General features: G+C 37.0%; 1 protein-coding gene across 1 annotated transcript in view; it reads right to left on the bottom strand.

Annotated features, from left to right (window-relative positions):
• Positions 1–209: 209 nt before the first annotated feature.
• The window catches only part of TRIO (trio Rho guanine nucleotide exchange factor), a gene marked incomplete at its 5' end in the record, with an annotated part of 463708 nt that continues 437894 nt past the window's right edge, over positions 210–26023 (bottom strand). Inside the window, 5 exon segments of the mRNA XM_072411970.1 lie at positions 210–764; positions 5974–6698; positions 13305–13482; positions 17529–17723; positions 18710–18787. Coding sequence (XP_072268071.1) covers positions 501–764; positions 5974–6698; positions 13305–13482; positions 17529–17723; positions 18710–18787 — 1440 coding nt within the window. The 3' untranslated portion in view covers positions 210–500.

The following is a 26023-nucleotide window of genomic DNA, read 5'->3' as shown; positions in this document are numbered from 1 at the left end:
AACTAGTTGAATAAAACTAGTTGGCAGTACACTGCAAGCTACAATAAGTATGTAAGCTGCAAAACTACAAAAGGTTACCCCTGGTCTCCAGCTCTCAATTTTAGAAGATGCTAAAAATAGCAGCAATATACAAAAGAACTGAAGTAATGCACTGTAATTCATACACAAAAGAATCATTTGCATTTTGTAAAAATTAATCCATAAATGAATGCTGGTTTAGTTGTTTTTATTGTAAAATTCAATTTCAATAATCAATTAAACTAAAGGGGCTGGATTTGCATTCCATGTTTAACTATTCAGTTTTATTTGTCCTGTTGTACAGAAAGTTTTTTTTGCAACAATACATAAAATCAGTATAAGCAAAAAGACAACAAACATCCATAAGGTGCTTGTCTGCAATTTTTCAGAATGTTTAAATAGCAGGTTATTACCACATATGTACAATATTTTTGCATTATCACTCAAACATAAATAAAACATTTACTTTATTGCTACCTTTCTTAGCCAAATACCCACTTTATTGTCCCTTCAAACAAATCAGCGGAGACAGAACTCGTATGGCCTAGGACGTAACCGGGAATCCAGCCTTCAGCTGCAGGGCAGTCATCAGTGGCAGCTCGAAACACCAGAAACATGCTCTGCTGGTTGCTTGCCAAAATTTGCACCACTTCTCCTTGATAAACATTAATTTCATCCTCCTTCAGTGCTGTGTAGTCACGTGTCACCAACATAGTAGAGATATTGCTACTGCTGCTACTTTCACTCTGCAAGAACAAAGTAGAAATTATGATTACCCATTTTTAAAACAGGGATAAGCTGACCATAAATATTAACCGATTCTCAGTCAAAAACCATGTTATGCCTACAGCAACATAGGGTTACCCAAAGCTGACAAAATTTGAGGAAGAAAGATTCATAAATTAGGGTTCAGTCCCATCCAATCCAATCAGTAAACTTTCCACCAAAAGCAGTACGCGTAGCTCTCCAACCATTTACTTAAACAAGCAATTACTGGTTAATACACATGTAACCAATTTTCAAGAGAAAAAACAGATGCAATGGTAACGAAAAGATTTTTATAGATTTTCTTTTACAGTTTATATAGTAAATAAGGCATTATATAAACCATTAAAAAATAAGTAAGGTATTTATTCATGAAGGATCGTCTAAAGGTGGCAAATGATGTTTCTCAAGCTATATGGATTTAGGAAGATGCGCTCCAAATACAAGTGCCCTGCTCTAGATTTTAATGGCCAGATCATTCAGCTATGACTATGTACATTACAGAGAAGAAGTCACAGTTTGAACTGAGCTTACGAGAATCTAAACACAGTAAAAATGTGCTCTATTGGCATCTGAGTACACCAAACTTCTTAATTTTTTATGAAGCCTATTGTGGGGCTTCTTCCCTACCACTTCTCACCCTCCTGTCTACAATTAATCACTAGTAAAGTAAAAAAAATGCCTGTTAATGGACCTAAATCCATTTTTATGTCATTAAGTCAGACTGAGGGATCATTAGAAGCACTGGGCTATTGACTGAACTTTAGCCTAACTTTCAAGTCTTGCACAGTTGTACAGGCTCCTCTCCTTTAAATTTTGGATGGGCATCCAACTTAATCTATCCTTTTCCTTCCTGCCATACTGCCCAAGACTCACTTTTATTCCATAGCTTCAGTTATTAAAATCATGGAAAATTGTAAATGAGCATTACCACAGCTTTCTGTTTTTGGGAATCTATGTACAACACCCCGTTAACCTCCTCCATCAGCCATAATTGTCCTGTATTGCAGAAGCTAAAATGATGTTATATCATGAAAGCAGAAAGATTTTATTTAGTAATTGCAATAATGTAATTAAACAAACCTAAAACAAAACTAGCTTTTTATGCAGATTGTTTCTAAAAGCATGTATTGTTTTAATATGCATAAGAAAGAGATCAACCTACTAATATTTAAAAAAGAGCATTGTTTCTGGATAAAGTTTGTAATGAAATATGTATATGGAAGCAGTCATTCTTGATCATTATATATATAGATTCCAGATTAGTAGTGGTTTCCAGTGATTCTGCTTTAATAATCTTATCTTATTGCAAAGATTACAGGAAACTGTAAGAATTGAACAAATGAACAACTGGGAAACAATATTGTCCTCAAAGAACACAGAACAGAAATGGGAATGTTTCAAGTCTGTTCTAGAAAAGCACACTGAAAAATATATTCCAACGGGTAATAAGTTTAAGAGGCTAAAATGAAAACCTATGTGGCTCACAGCTGATTTTAAAGAAGCCATAAGGAACAAGAAAAGGGCATTTCAACAATATACAATGAAGGATCCCCTTCATCATTTGAAAACTATAAAGAATATAACAAAAGATGTAAAAAGGAGATAAAATGTGCAAAACTTCAAAATAAAAGACAGATTGCACAGGAAAGTAAGGCAAACCCCAATTTTTTTTAAATACATTATTAAAAAAAAAATGAGACCTGGGAATGTAGGTCCCTTAATGGATGTCTCTGGGTTGGTAACTGGGGATAAAGAAAATGTGGATTTACTAAACTTTTTTTAGCTCTGTGTACACAAAGGAAAATGGCAGAGCTTAAGTCCAAATTCATAACAGCAATGTCAATGACTTAAATGAGTCACAATCGCTCAAAATAATATGATTAATCCGATGGATTACATCCAAGTGTCCTCAAAGAGCTGAGCTCGGTTATTTCCAAGCCATTATTTCTAATTTTTAGTCTTTTTGGTCTTTTGTTTTAGTTTTTTTTTCTCTTTAGTTACTGGCATGGTACCGATGGACTGGCATAAGGCCAATGTGGTTCCGCTCTTCAAAAAGGGAGCAAAGTCATTACCAGGTAACTACAGACCCGTTAGTTTAACGTCCATAGTTGGAAAGGTCCTAGAGAGTTTGATAAAGCACCACATGGGGGAGTTTCTGCTGGAAAATACTATAAGTGAAAGTCAGGATGGCTTCAAGAAAGACCGAAGTTGTCAAACAAATTTACTCTTTTATGAGGAAGTAAGTAAACAGGTAGACAGTGGAATAGCAGTTGATATAGTGTACTTGGACTTTGCAAAAGCATTTGACACATTACCGCACAGAAGATTAATATGCCAGTTAGGGTCAAAAGGTTTAGAAAAGTAAATCTGTAGAGTATTCATACTCTGAATAGTCTAAGGTTATTATTGGTGTACCCCAGGGTTCAGTGGTTGGATCTTTACTGTTTAACATCTTTATAAATTATATAGAAATTGGGATTAAAAGTACAATTTCTGTGTTGCAAATGACACCAAACTATGTAATGGAATAAGGTCCAGACAGGATGTCTATAATCTACAAGCAGACCTGGATGTACTGTTTGATTGGGCAGCCAAGTGGCAAATGACATTTAATACAGATAAAGGTAAAGTTATGCACTTGGGGGCTAACAACATGCATGCTTCATACTGTCTAGGGGGAATACATTTGGTGAAGTCAGAAATGAAAAAGGATCTGGGGGTTCTGGTAGATCATAGAGTTAATAACAGCATGCAATGCCAAGCTGCAATATCTAAAGCTAGTAAAGTACTTTCTTGTATTAAAAGAGGAATAGACTGCAGAGATGGAGACATAATCCTGCCCCTGTACAAAGCATTGGTCAGAGCACATCTGGAATATGCAGTCCAGTTTTGGGCACCAGTTCACAAAAAGGACATTGTGGAATTGGAGAGAGTGCAGGGAAGGGCAACTAAACTAATAAAAGGAATGGAGGAGCTAGGCTATGAGGAGCTGAACTGAATCTATTCTCCCTTGAGAAGAGACGTTTAAGGGGGATATGATCACCCTGTATAAATATAAATAGTCCATATAGAGAACTCTCTTACCAATTATTTACTTTGAGATCATTACAACCAGGGAATATCCGATTGCCTCATGAAATCAGAAAGGATTTTTTTTTCCCCTTTTAAAGCAAATTGTACCAGGGTTTTTTTTGCCTTCCTCTGGACTAACTATGTCTTAAAGGGTTTTATATCTGGGATATGTTTATTTCCCTAGTGGTTGAACCTAATGGACATATGTCTTTTTTCAACCTAACCTACTATGTAATTATGAATCTTTGCATTTATTAATGATAAATGCCATAATGCTCTCCAGGACAAGAAATTAAATCCGATTTTTTTTATCTCTGACATGAAAGTGGTGATTGTTTTGTTTCTCAGTATAATAAAGTGTTTTGGTAATGCTAAAATTTTGAAGTTCGCACTTGACTTTGACCGGTGCACTTAACCCATCCAAACATACAATCTTTTCTGAAAATCACTAGAGAATGTTAGCAATATTAAATCACATATTTTTTAGTGTTTGTCATAATAATAAACTAGCTTCTTCGAAAGAACTTAGCCTAGATAGCCCATCTTAAAACCCATCTTTATGAACAGAGAAAAAATCAAATTTGTCAGTTTTTCACAGTTTTGAGACTGCACAGTGTGTGTTTTCAGATATTTTAGTTTTTTTATCAGTAATTGATGTTGCAGCTGGCAAGCTGTGGAGAGTTTAGTAATGTAATTGTGTCCAGTCTCCTATCCCTTGTAGGTGTTTGTTATATTGTGGTTTACCAGCTACATTTTTCAAACACAGCATCAGTCCAAATCAGTAGTACTACTGTAAACCAGGCCATAAACCACTGTAAAATGGAATAACTTCAGATTTTCTGCAAATATCAACAAAGGTAAAAAATGTGCTAATATCTCACATGTTCACAAAACATGAAGGCCTTTCTACGTCTTAAATCTAGCAAACATGATGCAACAAAGGTAGATGGCAAACAGTTTTATGTTGTATCATACTACATGTTGGAGGTGCAACTGTTAATTGAATGATGAAAGAGAAAACAAATGGGAGAAAATAAATTAAATTTAAAGTTCATGAGGGTGAACAATCTAACCTGACATTGCATTTGGGAACCATGCTCTTCATTTCCATTTTCAATTTCTCACAATTTAGCATTAGTAACTTGACTAGAATTTTCAATTTTTCTTACCAAAAAATTATTCATGTTGATTTAGAATTAGAAGTCACGCAGCCTCCGCTATCATGCTTTTCATCCATATTGTATCATGCTACCTCCTGCTCAAGTGAACCATGGACCAAGCTGTCCTCAAAATTTAAAATAAAATGTAATCTGACTAAGTCACCTTCGTTATTTACTGCATGCCCTAGTTCTAGCATTCACTTGTTCACTGTAGGTGCTTTATGGTGGTGAACAGTGTGAATTGTCACTCTGACCCATACTACAATAAACAATTTATGATACAGACAAGATGGTCTAAAACCCTCCCCCCATTATGCGCATTAGTAAATCTTGGTCACCCTGTCATTTGTTAAAAAGGTTGTCCTTTCATGGAGCACTTTTAGTACTAACCATCCCACCCTAGGAACAATCATGAGTTTTTTGGGAAATGCCACTGATGTAGTTATTTAGCCTTCACAATGGGTTTTGTCAAGGTCACTCAGATCGTTACCCTTGCCCATTTTCCCTTGCCTTCAAACATCACCTCCAAGAAATGTCTGTTCCTTGCTACCTTATATATCACTCACCTTGTGGGGTGCCACTGTAATGTGTTTCACTATTTATTTCATTTGTCAGTGGTTTTACTGTTTTGGATGATTGATGTGTGTATTTTTTGGCCTTTGTTTCATTATATTAAGTACAAATTCAAGTCAGTACACTCTACTGGGTACAAATGAAAGATGATATTTTTAACATACATAAGTATAAAAGGGGTTATTAGTGAATATTTTTAGAAGATGTCCAGAAGAAAAGACTATCACATGTTTCTGAATATGCAATATAAAGTAAAGAACCAAATCATTGATTTCATAGAAGAAAAAGCATTTTGGAGCTAGAGGTTAGTAATTCAGTGATGTGAGGAGCAGCCATGAGCAGGATAGATTTGTAGAACTTGCACAAAGAGAGCTCTTCTTACCCCATTACTTTGAGTAGAATGAAATGACTGCTCACTGGTTGAGGAGCAGGTGCTGAGACGGTCTGACTCCTTGTTGTGTTTGAACTGAGGAAGACCTTTGTGTTGCAGGCTGTCACCAGGAAAATTAATGGAACCAGTACGATTAGCTGAGGATACTTGCACTGAGCTCCAAAAAGAGCCTTTAACAAAAGGGCTGCTGGGTGAAGATGAAGATGATTCCTTGCCAAAAGACAATGGAAAGTTAAATGAACTATGAGAGTTAAAAGATGCTGTACCACTGTTTATTTTCTTTGCTAATGTAAGCTGACAATCCTCTGTGTGTTCAGAAAACTTTTTTCTTTGAAGTCCATTTGTCAATTCTCTGGTAAGTCTCTTGCAGCCATCAAATGTCTTTTTCTTGGATAAACATTCTTTATTACAGACACTTGTCTTTGAACCTGATAAAACTTTGCCTGTATTTGAGTGTGTAAGGTCTAAAGAGAAGCTGAGTGGTGACACTGAGGCACTATGAACAAACATACCTGACATTTTGTCTGCCTCTGCTAATGTAGAAGAAGAAACCAGAGCAGGTGAGTGATGTCTGACAGGCTGGGGAATCCTGGAAGGTCTACTTCGACTAGAGGTACTCAGTCCACTAGTGCAGGTAGGTCCACTGGTGGTTGGGACACTAATGCTATTGTTTCCACCCAATTGGCTTCTGTGGTACTCCCCTGGGGATGTCAAGGCTGAAAGACAAAACAGCAACAATAAAAAGTATGGACCCGATTGTGTTTTAGACCATTTAACAGTTTTCCTGAACCTTTAATGAGCACAAACAGTTTTTACAGGTTTGGTGGACAGGTGATTTTTTTTTTTTTCTCGTCATAGGTCAAATGTATTTTCTCCTAATTTTTTGATAGCAGGTACAACTGCATTTTTTAACATCAACATATTTTCTCCTATATGTAATGTCTGCATGTACTTCAAATATTATCTTAACAGAAATGGCATTTTAATACACAAAAGGAGTAAAGATTTTAGTGACAGTGTAGACCCAAATAGAGGATTGGTACTACCTGACATTGGACAGGGTAATGATCCTGGCCAGGACTACTTTTTGCTGTGTGAGTGCACACAGGGCCTGGCCTCTCTCAGCTTTCATTATGCACATCCTGCTGTCCCATAATGATAAATATCCCTGTGCCCCCCCCCCCCCCCCTAACAGCAGGGGTCCAGTTGCCATTTCAATTCTTATGCCAGGGCTAACTTGGCATAATAAATGTCAATCCATATGACCAAGTCTCAGGAAAAATGTCTATCTTGGGTCATAAGCCTTAAATTGTGTACAATGAAGGTGTTATACTAGGTGCTCCTTTTTTTTCTAACAATTGTCTGAAGTCTTGTTTAAGGTGAATAATACCTAATGCTGGAAGTATTCTTTATTGCTCTTCTGTTCTATGTAAAGGGGATGAAGAAGTACAAGAAGGAGGGGCCCTCCTGTGTTTGCCCCAATAGTAAATCAAAGTAGCAGTTGGGACAGGCAGGAATCATTGTTTGCAGTGATTAAAGTCACTGTAATAATAAAACATGTAAACTCGTAGATGACTATCTAACAGCTATTGTTCATCAGTGAAGTGTCTTGAGTTGAAGTTTAAGCTAGTTCTTTTAAATAAGGCATCATGGGCCCGTTTATTGTGTATATGAAAAGACAGGTATACTATCACAATGTACACATTTATGAAAAAAACATACAATGCTTTCCATAATGTTTGGACAAAGACACAATCAAACAATTCAGACATTAATAAAGTGCACATTCCAGACAAAGTTATTTATATACATTTCAGTTTAACCATGCAGAAGGTATAATAAAGCAGTCATGTTTAGTCCTTTGTTGTATATCTTTTGCATGCAATGGCTGCTTGAAATCTGTTATTCAGACATATTACCAGATGTTGAGTATCTTCACTGGAGATGCTCTGCCAAGTCTCTACTGCAGCCATCTTCAACACCCACTCAGGGCATTTCATCTTTAAGCCAGCTAAGGCCCCTAGCTGTGCATAGCACAGCTTTCTCTGGGCTGGTCTCAACATGCTGTTCCATTAAGTTATCTGCTTTTTGTGTATCATTAATAGAAACCTCATAAATGGCACTTGAAAGCATCTGATGTCATTGCACAAACTCTGCCGATATAAACACAGAGCATACACGCAAGCCCTGTAAAAGCTCTGACATTGATACTCATGCTTTGTGGCTGGGATGTGGACTACGATTATTGGAGTGATAACATGTCTAACAAAAAGCAACTTGGCCATCCAAGAAAAAGTTCAAAAGCTTCATAAGCCTAATTGGATTTTCCTGTCTATAATCGAGACGATTGCTGATTTTGATTGAACTATGTAGGAGCACAGAGGAATAAAGAAATACTGAACCACTACCTTGGACATAATATTCAGTATGAGCTTATTGACATGCTTGCTACTGAGGTTAGGGGAACATTTTTGGAAAAGTTCAATCTGCAAAATTTTACCCAGTATATTGTATTGTACAGCCAATGTTTCTTACAGAGAGCATTAAAAGTGTTAACATGCAAAACAATCCAGTGGTAGTACAAGAGCAAAGGATGTATATATATATATATATATATATATATATATATATATATATATATATATATATATATATTTTTTCCCAGCGTTAAACCTGAGACTTTAAAAGCCCATGTTTAAAATTCCCATGCTTTCTAATAGGCATTTAATCTACACCAAAACGTTTCCTTGAGGCACATTTATGAGGGTTATCTATGATGTTGCTTGCAACGTTTAAAAAAATAAAACACGGGGTTAACGTGGAAAAACGCCCAAAAACGTGGGTAAATGCTTCCATTAATTTCAATAGGGTGTTTTCCCGCCCTTGAAACGAAAAAGCATTAAAAACGCATAGACGTTTTCCAGCACTTTAAACGCAAGCTTTAAAACACTAATTAAAATGCATAAAAACGCAGTAGGAACTTATACGTTTTAAAAATGACTGTGTAGACCCAGCCTAAATAATTTAAAAGCTTCTGGGGAAACAAGCTTTTCTAAATTGAATGTGGTAAAAACAAACCTGAGAATGTCTTAAGCGAGATTAAATAGCCTTGTCATTCTATCTATAGAGGGAGACATCACTACAAATATTAAGTACAAACAATTTTTAGCCAACTTTGTTTCCCTGAAAGCATGGAAAATTTATTTTTAGTTTACATAATTGCATGGCATATGGCATACTACCAAATACTCTAAGCATGTAAAAGTATTTCACAAAAGAGAGTTCTGAACAACATCAATGTAACACAGGGCTTTTGCCTAATTGTGTAATTAAAAAAAATCAGCAATGTATAATTAAACAGTGTTATAATTGTAATTTTTTTATATTTATATGTGACATTGGTATATTTCACAAGGTTTTTTTTTTTTTTTTTTTTTATAAATGTGTTTTTTAGTGAATCACTGTATCCTTACCTTGCTGTGCATCCACACCCATATGTTGTCATGGCAACACATGATTAGACCCTATTCTTCAACTTTGCCTTAGACCGGTCATTTTGTTTTGTTGCTCCTGCTTGTACCAGGGGCTTGTCCCTTTGAGTTTTCTTCTTTAACACAAAGCAATCTCAATTGGACTCAAGTGACTGGCTTGGCCATTCAAGAACGTTCCATTTTTTAGCTTTAAGAAACTCCCATGTTGCCTTAGCAGTATGTTTGGGATCATTATCTTGTTACATACTTACATAGTTGGTTAGGTTGAAAAAAGACATAAGTCTATAAAGTTCCACCACTAGGAAAATAAACATATCCCAGATATAAAACCCAATAAGACATAGTTAATGAAGAGGAAGGCAAAAAAACCCTGGTACAATTTGTTTCAACAAGGGAAAAAAAAATTCCTTCCTGATTCGATGAGGCAACCGGATGTACCCTGGATCAACAGTCACTGTTATTTTTACTTTAAAGCCTTAATACCCAGTTATATTCTGTGCATCTAGAAACATCCAGCTTTTTCTTAAAGCAATCTATAGTAGTTGCTGAAACTACTTCCTGAGGGTGTCGATTCCAGATTTTCACAGACCTTACAGTGAAGAATCCCCTCCTTATCCGGAGCTTAAACTTCTTTTCCTCCAGACGCAAAGAGTGCCCTCCTGTTCTTTGTAATGATCTCAAAGTGAACAATGGGGAAGAGAGTTATCTTTATAGACCTTTTTAAATATTTATACAGGGTGATCATATCCCCCTTAAACGTCTCTTCTCAAGGGAGAATAGATTCAGTTCAGCTAATCTCTCCTCATAGCTGAGCTCCTTCTTTCCTTTTAATAATTTAGTTGCCCTTCTCTACACTCTCTCCAATTCCACAATGTCCTTTTTGTGAACTGGTGCCCAAAACTGGATTGCATATTCTGGATGTGGTTTGACCAATGCTTTGTACAGGGGCTGGATAATGTCTCCATCTCTGCAGTCTATTCCTATTTTAATACAAGAAAGTACTTTACTAGCTTTAGATATTGCAGCTTGGCATTGCATACTGTTATTAACTCTATGATCTACAAGAACCCCCAGATCCTTTTCCATTTCTGACTCCCCCAAATGTATTCCCCCCCTAGACAGTATGAAGCATGCATATTGTTAGCTCCCAAGTGCATAATTTTAAATTTATCTATAATAAATGTCATTTGCCACTTGGCTGACCAATCAAACAGTACATCCAGGTCTGCTTGTAGATTAAAGACATCCTGTATGGACTTAATTCCATTACAAAGTTTGGTGTCATCTGCAAACACAGAAACGGTACTTTTAATCCCAAACTCTATATCATTTATGTGGGGTACACCACTAATAACCTTAGACCATTCAGAGTATGAATCATGAATTACAACTCTCTGGATGCGATCTTTAAGCCAGTTTTCTATCTATTTACAGATTGACTTTTCTAAACCTATCGACCCTAACTTGCATATTAACTGTCTGTGGGGTAGTGTCAAATGCTTTAGCGAAGTCCAAGTACACTATATCAACTGCTATTCCACTGTCTACCTGTTGACTTACCTCCTCATAAAAAGAGAGTAAATTTGTTTGACAACTTCTGTCTTTCTTGAAGCCATGCTATCACATAATATTATTTTCTAGCAGAAACTCCTCTATGTGGCTCTTTAACAAACTCTTTAGGACTTTTCCAACTATGGATGTTAAACTAACGGGTCTGTAGTTACCTGGTAATCACTTTGGTCCCTTTTTGAAGATAGGAACCACATTGGCCTTACGCCAATCCATCAGTACCTTGCCAGTGACTAAAGAGTCGCTAAAAATTAGAAATAATGGCTTTGAAATAACTGAGCTCAGCTCTTTGAGGACATGTGGATGTAATCCATCAGGTCCTGGTGCTTTGTCAACCTTAATTTTTCCCAGCTGTTTCTCAATCATATCAACTCTGAGCCATTGTGACTCATTTAAGGCAGTGACATTGCTATTATGAATTTGGACTTGAGCCCTGCCATTTTCCTTCGTGTACACAGAGTTAAAAAAAAAAGTGTTTAGTAAATCTGCCTTGTCTTTATCCCCAGTTACCAACCCAGCGACATCCTTTAAGGGGCCTACATGCTAAGATCTAAACGTTTTGCTATTAATATATTTCCCAAAAATTTGGGGGGTTTGCCTTAATTTCCTTTGCAATTTGTCTTTCATTTTGAAGTTTTGCAGATTTTATCTCCTTTTTACATCTTTTGTTATATTCATTATAGGTTTCAAATGATGAAGGTGATCCTTCATTTTTATATTTTTGGTATGCCCTTTTCTTGTTCCTTATGGCTTTTTTAACATCAGCTGTAAGCCACACTTCCACTTTTTGCTGCTTTTTCTATCTGTGCTAGTAGTTGATTTTCTATTTCTTCCTTAGCACTGGGGGGCCTATAGCAGACGCCAATAATTAACTGTGTGTTATTTAACCCCACATTCAACTCCATCCATAATGCCTCAACCTCATCGTTTGTTCCCTCTGCCATTTCTTCTTTCACATTCACTTTTAGATCACTTCTCACATACAGACAGATACCACCGCCCTTTCGTTTGACTCTGTTTTTACGATAAAGAGTATACCCAGGAATATTGACAGCCCAGTCATGTGAAGAACAAAGCCAGGATTCAGCAATACCAAATAGGTCATAATTCTCCTCACTCATTAAGGCTTCCAACTCTCCTATCTTGTTTGCTAGACTTCTAGCATTGGTGAACAGGCTCTTTAAACCATTGCTGCTTTTACCATCGTTTGCCAAATCATTTTGTTTTTCAGTACAACTAGTACTGCACAATCCAATGTTTGTTTGTAACATGGGAAGCTCCTTACAATTATCCATAATTCTCCCCCCAACTATCCCCAATCCACCCTCCACTAGTGTCTGACCCCTGACTAACCTTTCTGCCACCTAATTTGACTGTCCCACCCTCTCTGTCCTAGTTTAAAAATCCCTTCACAGGCACAGGCAATATTCCAGAGAATATACCCTTGGAGGTCCTTTTCTTCAACTTGAAACCTAGATCCCTAAACTGATTTTTAAGGATCCTCCATCTTCCATTTATATTGTCATTGGTTCCAACATGGACCAAGACAGCTGTCCTCCTGATGATATAATCCCCTATGACTACCAAGGATGTTGCAGGATGAAATGTCATCCAATGAGTTTGGAGCCATTTACTGGACTTGATCACATAAGACTGCAATCAGCACAGTGTTCTACATGACCCCTTTTAGCTGGGCACATTACCCAGTGCTTTTCAGTAGCCACGTGGCTGTCATCTGACATCATCTAAAGCTGGCCTTTTTGAGAAGAGAGCTGTTAGTGAGTGCAGGCAACTCAAAAACTGAGTATGTGTACCACAGCAAACTTTCCTCTTGCTATCAGTCTTACACAGGTTATTCTTGGTCTTGTTTGTCCATAATCCCTGTCATCGGCAGAGATCTTCCTTTGCCCATCAATCCCTTTGCAATTATGAATCTAACCAGTGCATTGTTTTTTTTAAATGACATTTCATACAGTTAATTTTGGTAATAGCTTTCTTGCTTTTCATTGGTACAGCTTTTCTCCTCATGTTGAACTACAGGCTCCAAATAGTAGAAGCAAGCCTAAGTACCTTATCCACACTCTAATGAAGCAATGAATCCTGAGTATTCACAAACACCTGTGGAATCCAACTCTCCCAAACATTACGGTGCCCTTAAATAAGGGAGACTATGTAAAAAAAAGTGTTGTAATTTCTATAATAAAATGTATACAATGAACTTGTGTACAATGAATAAATTGCTGATGCAAAAAAAAACTTTACCATTGAGGAAGTTAAGCTGATTTTCCAATATTTGGTTGATTTCATGGATCCACAGCTGTCTTACTGCAGGAGATGTAGCAATCATAATATACATTTCAGTGGAATCTGTAGATCTTGATAGAAGAGCAAACTTACAAGGATCATTATCAATACATTCCTCCAAACTCAGGCAATTAACCTTTAAATATAAAGCAAATGAGGTTCATACACAATCAATTTTAAACGAAATAGTGAAGAAATATATCTTCACAGAAAGAGATGCAATCATGAAAAACTTATATTGTTACTAAATGGGAAATTTGCAGATTACACAAAAAAAATTACACTAAACAAAGTAATGTCAAAAAACAAAAATTAATTGAGAAAGGCATTTAAATTAAAAATCTTAATTAATCCTTGGGAATTATTTAGGATACATTTCATAAACTATAACACAAAACATCATATCATTAAAAAAAGCCATTAGGAAAACTGGCACATTCTCAAGTAAGAATCAGAATAAGGTTCCCAACAAAAAAAATCCTAAATGATTTACAGTAAAGTCTTTAGCATTGCAAATAAAATTGTACCTAGTTAAAAATATATATATTTTTGCCAATTGAAAATATTTCCAACAAAATTGCCACTTCTGAACACAACCCTATTTCACTTTATTGTACTTTATACTTTGTACTTTATTGTATCCAATACATTTTTTACATTACATTTCTACATACATATACAATACATTTCTATTCAATATAGTTTCAACAGTACATGATATATTGTCACTAATATCACTATATGAGCATATTCTATTTTCTATTTGAGCACATTTTATTTCTAATATAAACACAAAAAAAATATCAAATTTGTGTTATTCTTTTACAGAAAGTAAAGAAAAGGGAATACTGGGCTTCGAATGTGCAGTCTTTCCAATGCATTTGCATATATTATAAGGATTTTCAGCTTTATTTACTTTTTTAAACACACTGCTATTTTTCTGAACAGAACTGTAGATATAACACAGTGGTTTCAAAAAGTATTCAGACCTCCTTCACTTTTTAAAATTTTTGTATGTTGCAACCTGATGCTACAATTGTCTAAATTATATATTTTTTCTTATTATTCTACACTTTTAGATAATTTTGTAAATTGATTAAACAGCTGAAATATCACATTTACATAAGTATTCAGACCCTTTACTTAGTACTTAGTTGAAGCACCTTTGACAGCAATTACAGCCTCAAGTCTTTTTGGGTATGATGCATAAAGCTTTGCATACCTGATTTGAGGATCAGCCATTCTTCTTTGCAAATCCTCTCAAGCTCAGTCAGGTTGGATGTGAACTTTTGGTGGACAGCCATTTTCAGAACTCTCCAGAGATGTTCAAAAGGGTTCAAGTAATCTCTAGCTGGGCCTCTCAATGTTTACAGGGTCGTCCCTAAGCCAATCCTGTATTATCTTCGCTTTGTGCCATTGTCATGTTGGAAGATGAACCTTCGGCACAGTCTAAAGTCCTGAGCATTATGGAACATGTTTTCATTGAGGATATCTCCGTACTTTGCTTCTTTCAGCTTTCTCCCCACCCTTACCAGTCCCCCAATTCCTGATGCCCCCAAACACCCCCAAAGCATGATACTGCCACCACCATACCTAACTGTTGCGATGGTGTTGGGCAGGTGAAGAGTGGTGCCTTGTTTTCCCCCAGGCATAATGTTATGAATTGAGGACAAATGTTGGTTCAATATTGGTTTCCTCAGATAAGAAAATTTTGTTCCTCACAGTCTGAGGGTCCTTCAGGTAAATATTCCAAGGAGGTTGTTTTGGAACATAGTCACATGATCTCTGGAGCTTAGGCAGAGTGACCATAAAGTTCTTGGTCACCTCTCCCACGAAGGCTCTACCCCTCAGTTGCTCAGTTTGACTGGGCGACCAGTTTTTGGAGGAGTCCTAGTTGTGCCATATTTCCTCCATTTGAGAATTATGTGGCCACTGTGCTCTTAAGAAGCCTCGGTGTGGCAGAATTTGTTGTAGCCTTCCCCACATTTGTGCTTTGCAACAATCTTGTCTCTGACCTCTGCAGAAAGTTCCTTTGACCTCAAGGCTTGGTTTTTGCTCTGATATGCATTGTCAGCTATGAGGCCTTCCATATAGAGGTGTGTGCCATTCCAAATCATGTCCAATTTACTTAAGTTATTATTTGTGTACTTCAAACAAAGTGCAGAAACATCTTAGCAGTGATCGAGAAAAATGAAAGGTACCTGTGATAAAAATTCAAGTGTTGTTGCAAAAGGAGTACTTACGTAAATGTGGTATTTCAATTTCTAATTCTTAACAAATTTACTAAGTAGTCCTAAATTCTGTTTTCACTTTGTCATTATGGGATACTGAGTGTTGATATAAATATAAACACACATTAAGTGATTAAAAAAAAATATTCATCTAAAACGCATAGGCAGTAAGCGATCAGGGTAAAACAGCTTAACCTTTTTTCTGAATCTTTCAAGTGGGAAGTCATTGTTACAAGTTTTCCTTCTCTATTTTTGCAAAATTGTATTACTAATATTTTTCTCAAGATTGTTTATATTATTCCCTAATGTTCTTTGTTTCCCCTTGTTTTGTACAAACTTGAATATTACAGACAGTATAAAACAAAACCCAGGTTACTTAAAAAAAAAAAAGTATGACAAAGCCCAAAATTCTATTTTCTTAATATATTAGCAAAAGATCAGGTCATGTAGGCCAGAAGATACCTTCGGGTTGGTGGCAAAGAATTTTCTAAATGCCTTCTTCAGTTCTGTGCACACCAAGGAAATTGGTGGAGCTGAAGAAGGCATTTTGGGGATCCGAAGCTCATATGAATTGTAATGCCACAGCCTTAAATAAACTTCAGTAGTTCAAAACTGATATGGTCCAGCAACAGTTAGTTGAAATTAAAGTTATTAAAGTACATGGACCAGATAGAGTTAAATACTGGTAAAGCCATTGAATTTGTCAAATATAAAAAAAAAATCTCTAAACATTTAACCTCCTGAGCGGTAACCCAGAGTGTGGCTCGGGTTAAAAAAAATCAGCTGACAGCGGTAACCCCAAGCCACACTCGGGGTAGCTAAAAAAAATAAAATAAAAATAAAGACTTACCTGGTCCCATCGGGGTCCTCCAGTGTCCTGTAATCCTCTGATCGCCTCTATCCTTGTACCATTTCCAGCTTTACTATTTTACCTGCTGTGTTTTGGGGAACAGCAGTCCCTACCATTTTTTTCCACCACTGCCTGGTTTAATGCATTTTTTTCACAGACTTAAAGGGACGGTCATTTCATTCAGCCAATCACCTAGTCTGGCCCTTCTCTCCTGTCCTCTGATTTAGCCTATCATGCAAGCCAGCTTTAACGTGATTGGTTGAACAAAATGACAGTAGAGGACACATATCCTTTCTATCCAAAAGATTGCAGCTAATTAAGATGCTGCGTTTTGGTTTGGAGCACCATGCAGCCTAATATTGGTTTATGGCCCAGCGTTTGAGGACCTCTGCTCTAGAAGAATATACCAGAATACCAGCAGTTTCTGCTGGTGGCAAGCTGATTACAGTGATGGACATATTCACCATTTGAAAGGATGTTAGCCTGATAACTTCCCATTTGTTAACATCCAGCCTAAAAAAATTTCTATTCCACTCATTTTGTATTCAGTGAATCAGGATCTCCAACTCACAATACATATTGGCAAGATATCATTATTATAAAGCTTGTAAAGACTTACCACTGAACCAGCAATAAAAACAAACTAGGTATCACAGGCTACATGGTGCAGATCAATCAAAAGACTGGGATCTGCCTTGCTCTAGCAAAACCACTATATCTTTACAATTTATTCATCCACACGAATACATCCTATTAAAGAGGAACTAAAGTTCCACTTTCAAAATCTTGCATTTGACAGGGCTCTAATGCAGAAAGGGATAGGTGACATTACTTATACAATACGCATTCTTTTCTACCTAACTGCTCTCCTAAAATGCCCTGTCAAGGAGTGCTGGTTGCCAGGATACCTGGCACAACCTGACATTCCTTTGTGGATGCTGGGACAGAATGAACTACAGAATGGGGATTATATCCTCCCAGCCTGACCAAACAAAATGCATGAAGATCAATTCAGGGAAGAGGAGAAGGAAGAAAATTGTGTCATTGAGTATACAAAAGGGGTTTAGTTTTGCTTTAGCTATAAATAAAGGTGTTACTTACCTTGATACTACTTTTAAACAGAAAACCTGGCAAAGAGTATCCTTTCTTTTTATCTAATGGATCACTGAAGATTACAATTTGTTCAAAAAGAAACACCCGTCTTTCTTTACAGCATGGTATTAGTCCTGTGCCTTGATCTGATACTAGAAATGTATCTTGAAGAAGAAGCTTTCCTTGGGCTAAAATTTTGCCCTGCTAGGAACAAGAGAATTGGGAAAACAATTTAAAAAGTAAACAAACACTTCACACTGAACTCAATGGGACATGCATCTTTTTCTCTTAAACATATAACAAAGTAAGAAAAGAAATGCAGGAATGAGCAAACATAGCATACAGATGTGCAACCTGGACCATAAAACAATAGACAAATTATCGAAATGAAATTATATAAAAGTAAATAATATAAAGTATAAAGTATATATATATATATATATATATATATATATATAAAAATGATCATAATAAAAGTAATATGGGCATGGAGTTTGCAGGTTCTTCCTGTGTTTGCGTGGGTTTCCTCCGAGCACTCCTGTTTCTTCACACATTCCAAAAACATGCAGTTAGGTTACATGTTTTTTCCCCCCCAAATAGACCTTAGATTTTATTAAAGACAAATGACTTTTCTAGGGACATTAGATTGTGAGCCCCTTTGAGGGACAGCTAGTGACATGACTATGGACCTTGTACAGGGCTGAGTAATATGTTGACGCTATATAAATATTGTGTTATAATAATATTAATATAAATATACATATATGTAAATACATTTTTATTTTTGAATTAGTAAAAAATTAACATAGGAGGTTAACTGGAGAGAACAGGTAAATTATGCAGTTATGTTACCAGCTTAAGTGTGCCTTTGTATTTTAGAGGAATAGAACCCCCCTCCCCCCTCCTTTTCCTGAGTGCACCACTGTAATAAAAACAACCTATTAATTGATGTAGAGAGACTAATAAAATACTATTAGGCACATAAACTATTGATATGTACAAAAATGGTGCAAAACAATAGGAAGTTGTATTTTCATTGGGAACAGAACAGAACTTCCCTAAAACAAATAAACAATAAATTGGGGAGGAGTTAGGGCCTCCCTGACTTCCTGTCCCAGTGGCAGTGGTAGGGACCCAGACAAAAGTAAAACCTTACACACTATATAGAAATAACAAATCAATAATATTACATCAAACCCTTGCAGTCGTCCCACACTCATTACATCGTTGCACCGTTTAGGAACAATGGACATAACTTCAACAGCTTTCTGGAGATAAAAAAAAATACAAAGACATATTTGACTGTAAAAAAATGTTAGAATAATAGGAAGATAGACATGCTAGTACCTAGATTATAAATTATTCCTATGCAAATTGCTCTAGATTCATTCATAATTTTCATTTATACAGATAACATTTCTAATTATGACAGCTGAGCACATTTGAGATTGGTTTTTAGGTGGCAGAATGAGTCATTGTTCTAATAGGAACCCAAATGAGAAGTGTAGAGAGATTCAGCCATCTGTCAATGAATTTCAGATAAATTACCAGGGGAATAATTTTTTTAAATATAGCCCATTGTATATGGTATTATTTCAAAAGCATCAACATTTCTATAGATAAACTGTTGTTTTTATAGTAAATCAGCATACACATTACATACAAGCCCTTTATTTGCTACTCAATATTTAACTTTAGTTATGCAAGTGGATCTAAAAAAAAAATTCTAAAAATTGAATGCATGTGTCAAGAGACATTTATTTGCTTTAGGTTAGGAAACCCCAGTAGTTTTTTGGCCATCCTTATTCCATTTGTGAAAATCAGTTTTGACCTGGTGGTAATGCTGTCCTTGTGGCAGTCTCCAGACAAAAAAAGCTAAAGCATGCTAACAAATGTGTTAATGTTAATCACCATACGCCTTCTATTACCTTATGTAAAGTAATTTTTTCTACAGAGAAATCCTCTCATTTCCTGTGCCATTGATAATGAGGGAGTCACAGACTGCAAAATACCTGAGGGTTCAGATTTTTCCTTACACTATCCAAATTGTGGAAAACGCTTTCCACAATTTGAAAAAGGTTCAATAGGAATGCCTAACAAACCGAGTTGTAGAAAAAGGCTATACAATTTAATTTAAGCTCAGTCTAAATTAAAAATGCACTTCGTGAACAGCAGGGATATCTGGGATGACTTAATAATCAGCTTTAATATTCTTCTAGACCAGGGTCCGCAAAGTTTTATGGCCACTAGGCCATTTATGAGGTGGGCCAGAGCAAACTAGGCCAGGCCCGCCTTATTAGCTCCACCCACCACCAGGTAATGCCCCCCGAAGTGAAATCCCTCTTCTTCGTATGCTTTGAGGAGACGGATTTACCTTCGGGGAGCTTTCCCTATTTACCGCAGCGGCAGAATGTCAACGCCGGCCGCGGTAAATAGGGGAGCAGCAGCAAGTAGGCAGCACCGAAGCTCCGGCCCCTGGCGGATCCGGCCGGCAACCAGCGGCTCTGGAATCAGGCCGGAAATAACTACCCGCCAGGCCATATCTGGCCTAAAGGCCGGAGTTTGCCGACCCCTGTTCTAGACCTTACAACTAAGAAATAGAGTTTTTGCTATATTACATCCATAACCATAATCTGTCTTGTTCTCCTGTTACAGCCAGTAGCAATAAAACACTTTAGTATAAAAACAGCATTTTTAAAAAACATTTTTATCCAGGGTTGCTGGATTACTTCTGATAGTTGATGATAGTCTATCCTCCTAAATCTTGGAGAACATTAATAAATCAGACCTATTGAATCGATTGTGAAGGCAGCTAATTGTTTAAATTATTCCTTATTTATATCCTTTTGCCTCGGACACCATACCCATGTGCTACAATACCCCCATATAGTTTTGGAAACAAGCTTATCATGATAATTTAACTTAGGCTCATGTTATGACCCCTTGTTCCAGCTTTTGTCACTCTGCTATGGTAAATTCCACTTTCACCCTTCTCTCTTACATAGTAGGTCAGGTTGAAAAAAAGACATAAGTCCATCAAGTTCAACCACTTACAATGTTCAAGGCTTTAATTAAATTGACAAATGCACAAAAGCCTTTCATTACCATCAATCCCTTAAAGTAGATGATTTAACTCTCCAGGAGAATCATTTTTCAATTACCTCTACACCCTCCTTTTTACATAAACATTATCCTGTTTTATTTTATTTTTTTTTCACTCATGACAAGTTGACAAAATGAAGGGTTGTTCTGTGATTTTCTAGACATACTAGACATGTTTTCTCTACAGGAAGTACTCACAGATCTATAGGGAGATATTTTTTGGTCTCTGGTTGATTGAAACCTTATATCCAATTTGGTGTTAGACTTTATCCTTGATAAATCTCAATATACCACAAACACCCACCCAAATGAAGCCACATATTTTCTACTGCTAGTGTTATACTCTTAATATTTGAGCTCATAAGAGACTTGTGACCCAATCCTGGGTCAGAGTAAGGAAATTGGGGTTTTGTGGTTATACATCATTTAAACTTTTTTCAAAAACAAAGAAAAATTCTATGACGAACACATTTATTGAACATATGGTTCTAAATACAATTTCTCAATTGACACTTTAACCCCCCTAGGGTTCCAATTCTGTCCGTATTTCCACGCAAAAAGCCTTACCTTTTTTGCATGGAAATTTATTTTACATTGTAGGCCTATAATTCTTAGACATAACACACCAAAATATGTCCAATATTTAATAAATTTAATATTAAACTTTATATAAAAAAACACAAAAATCCGGTAAAAAGTAAATAAATAAAAAGTGAAACATGTAATATAGGTGTATATGTATATATTATATGAAGATTTCTTTGCATTGGACACAATACAGTTATTTTGTATTGAATCCAAAACAAAATGATTTCAATTTCCTGCTGATCCTCGCACCAACCCATGCACCAACGTCACCGGGAAACCCTGGAGATCGTCTCTGCAGTTTGTGGCTGAACATCGGAGGAGGACGTGTCCCCAGGACCTGCGGGGACACCGACGCAGCAAGGTGTTTTTTTTTTAAGTTTTAAGCAACCTCGAATTACCGCTAGGGGGGTTAAGTATATCAGTCTAGTATCAAAAATGTCCATACAAACAAATAACCAAGGGATATCATCAGTGTGGTTGAATTTTTTAGGTAAATCTTAGTTTTCCAACAAGTTTCACACATGGCTTCCTCATGGGATATAGGAAATTTAGAAATTTAAGCCAGCTTGTGTGATATACTAAATCAAGTTGTATGTACTTTCAAAGAGATTTGACATAGATGTCCCTAGAAAAGGATGTCAGCAAATCCTGAATAGTTTTATCAGGTGTATGACTCTTCCTTGGGTTTCTAAAATGATCTTTTGTTTTTTTGGACATATCTCTAATCCAGTTATCAGAGAGTTATTGCTCTTTGTGGATTTACAATCCAACTTTAAATTGCCTTCATCAGCCATCTACAGCTATTTACAAATCTGCTATTTCGCTCAAACTCTCACTAGAAATTTTGTCTTCTCACCTCCCACGTCGTTTGAACATGTATGTGCTGGAGGTCCTTCTCGTGGGGGTTTGATTTCGGAGATTTACCAGATATTGACCACTGAACCTGCGGTGGCTTTTGTCAAACATGCTTTTTTGACTAAATGGGAGAGCATTTTGGGCAGGGAACTCCATCCCGAATTGTGGCAAGTCTATGAAGTAAAGCCCATAAGAGCTCGGTATGTACGCATTATAGGGAAAATGCATATAAAATTCTTATGCATTGGTGCTATATCCCAGACAAACCTAACGCCATATACCCATCTTGCCGTAATATTTGCTGGAGATGTGGCTCCCAGGTAGGCACCCTTTTTTTAAAATTTGGAACTATTCTAAGATAATTCCTTGCATTTTGATAATAAATGCATTATCCCTAGAATGGGGTTAATGCATTGATAATCAAAATACTGAAAACCTCTGGTCTGGACCCGGTGACCCATTTGCTCAATGTCTCCATAAAAGAACTTTCTAAACTAAGGAAGCTCTTTTGGCGGATATTCTTAAGGTAGCCAGATGCCTCATTTCGGTGCATTGGAAATCACCCTCTTCGCCCTCTGTTGGGAATTGAGGACATGTTTAGGGGATATACGGCTGATGGAACATCTATCTGCTAGACTAAATAACAGACTGGAAAAATTAGAGGGAATTTGGGCCCCGTTCCTCTCATTTTTATGCAACCTTTCTGTTTAACCCACTTAAGCAAAGCTGAAAGCCTGCCGTTCAACTGCATCTGAGTTGTTTCATTTAAAACTAATTGAGGTAATGTACTGAACCAACATTAGAAAAAATTTGTCTCTGTCTAAAAATTTATGGACCTAACTGTATTAATTCAATTGCACACTCAGTTGCTCCCTTACTAAGGTATTCGGATGACCCCTTCTTTTTTAACTTTTTATAAGTTCCCCCTTATAGGCTTTTTGTGGTAGTTTTTGAGAATTGCATGTTATAAAATGAACATTTTACTAAAATTTAAAAATTTTGTACATTCATAAGGACCTCTCTACAATTCGAATGTGTATTTTGAAACTTATCTGGGGCAATAAAGATCCTAGGATCAGGAAATCTTCCTTATTTATGAATAAACAAATAGGGGATTAGGTGTACCTAATCGCCTGCTATATTAATTGGACGGACATTCCAGTACAAGTAAGTGAGAATATGGCTCTGATTTATTAAAGTTCTCCAAAGCTGAAGAGAATACACTTTCATCAGTGAAGCTGGGTAATCTAGCAAACCTGGAATGGATTTCCTAAAAGTCATTAGCTATTTGTTAGCAAATGTTTTCACTTGCGGACCAGATCCATTCCAGGTTTGCTGGATCACCCAGCTTCACTGATGAAAGTGTATTCTTTCCAGCCTTGGAGAGCTTTAAAAAATCAGCGTCTATATGTCTAATATTAAGTCTGATGTTAGGGTTTAGGTTCACTTTAAGAGACTCAAAATAGTGCAAAAGCTGCTGCAGCTGATTATGCCAAATTAAAGGTGTAATGCAAAATTTGGATTAAATTATGGTAAATAAAGCACCAGAACATGGTGGATTACACCCACATATCAATAAAGAGCTAAGCTCTGTTATTTCAAAGTCATTGTTTCTCATTTTAGGAGACTTTAATCACTGGCATTGTTACACATACCTCTTCCGCGCTAAAACGCAGGCTTCCTCCTCTGCAGATCTGAGCCTTCCAGATTTAACCAGTATCCCCCCTTCCCTTGGCCAATGACGAAATAACCTTTTAATTGCCCTTGGCTATTTAGCTGGCTCAGACACAGCAATCTGCGTTCGTGCATGTGTCTCCACTAGTGCCGAGCCCCCTAGCTCTGCTGAGCATTTTATCCACACCTGCTGATTTATTGAGTGCTTTCCCAGTCCAGCTCCTGTGTTAATGCCTCGTTGCCCAGTCTGTTTCCCTGCCTGTTCTCTTGTGCCGTTCCAGTGATACTCTATCTGTGGTGACCCCTGTGTCTCCTGTCGCTTTTTGGGTCTCCTGTGTTCCCCTGTGTCTCGACCCCTGGCTTTGTTACCAACCTCTCTGGCTTGCTGCCTGCCTTGACCCCGGCTTTCCTTAACTATTCTTCTGCCTAGTGATTAGGTACCATGCATTTGTATGCCCAAGGGCAGCAGTGCAACATCCTCACTACTAGCTGCACCACACTGCTTAGATTCTTCACCTTGGCCCTTCTCTGGGATCACACCCCTATCGTGCAAGCCATAGAGCCCCCTACCAATGGATTGGTGTAAGGCAAATGTGATACCTATCTTGAAATAGGGAGCAAAGTCATTAGGAAGTAACTACAGGCCTGAAAGTTTACCTTCTATAGTTCGATACTACAGACTTTGTTAAAGAACCATGTAGAAGAGTATTTGGTAGAAAATAATATAAGGGATGGTCAACATGAACTGAAGAAAGACCAAAGTCGTCAAACAAATTTACGCTCTTTTTATGAAGAAGTAAACAGTTTCACAATGGAGTAGCAGCTGATATGGTATACTTGGCCTTTGCAAAAGCATTTGATACAGTACTCCACAAACGATTAACATGCAAGTTAGACCCAATAGGTTTGGAAAATCCAATCTGTAAATGGATAGAGAACTGGTTTAAAGACCTCCATCCAGAAAGTACTGATATTGATATAAACTCTGAATGGTCTAAGGTTAATATTAGTGGTTTTCGGTTTTGGGACCATTACAAAAATAATACGGGATATTTATAATCTGCAAGCAGACCTGGATGAACTATTATTCCAAGCTGCAATTTCTAAAACTATCAAAGTATTTTCTTGTATTAAAAGAGGTAAAGACTGCAGTGATCGAGACATAATCCTGCCCCTGAACAAAGCATTGGTCAGACCTCACCTGGAATATGCAGTCAGGTTTTGGGCGGGCACCAGTTAATGAAAATATTGTGGAACTGGAGAAAGCGCAGGGAAGGGCAAATGAATTAATAGAAGGAATAGAGGAGCTCAGCTATGAGGAGAGATTAGCTGAACTGAATCTATTCTGCCTTGAGAAGAGACATTAAAGGGGGGATAAGATCACTATTTATAAATATATAAATGGTGCAAACAGTGAAACTTGTTAAAAAATGATTCACTTTAAAGGTCTTTACAAAGAACAAGAGGGCGCTCTTTGCATCTGAAGGAAAAGCAGTTTAAACGTTGCATAAGGAAGGGGTTCTTCACAGTAAGGTTTGTGAAAATCAGAACAGTTGTAATTAGTTCTATAGACATTTTATAGATTTTTTTTAACCTCCCTGCCAGTATTACCGATTGTGGTTCGGGGTTAATTTTTAGTACCAAAAATGGTAATCCCGAGCCACACTTGGGGTGGCATTGTAAAGGCTTACCAGGTCCCCCACAAGCCCGCAGTGTCCTCCGCTGATGCCCAATTGGCATCTGTGTCCCCCTTACGCCTCGTGTCCCTGGCGTGATCAATGGGAACTGTGAGCGCGCGGCGGCGGTGCGCTGTGACCTGGCAGGTAATTTAAACAGATTACATTGTAATCTGTTTTTATTTTATTTTTGTATCCCACAGTTTTGTTCCTAGAGCTTTGTCTAGTGCACTGCCTGCACTCATACTGTTGCTGCACTTGTGCTGTTAACCTTATAAGCGTATCATCATCAATCCAGAAAAGTATCAACACCTTCAAAGGGTTTGTATCAATGGAAAACCTGTAACTCATCAAGATCAGATCACCATCCATTCATCAGAACAATGTGTGGTGTTAAAAACCAAAAAATTTGGGAAGCACCTTTTTTCAAAGATTTTAGACACACCCTCCACATTCAAAACATACCCAGGTCCCGCTACTATCACCTGCGTAACATCTCCAAAATACGCTCCTACCTGTCCCCCGAGAGCACCAAAATCCTTGTACACACTCTTATCTCTTGTGTGGACTAATGTATCCTCCTCTCTGGTATTTCAATAACCTGACTCT

The sequence above is a fragment of the Pyxicephalus adspersus genome, chromosome 5 (assembly GCF_032062135.1).
Source record: "Pyxicephalus adspersus chromosome 5, UCB_Pads_2.0, whole genome shotgun sequence".
NCBI classification, from domain to species: domain Eukaryota; kingdom Metazoa; phylum Chordata; class Amphibia; order Anura; family Pyxicephalidae; genus Pyxicephalus; species Pyxicephalus adspersus.
Note: the sequence above shows the minus strand (reverse complement) of the source record. Positions and strands in the feature narration are given on the sequence as shown.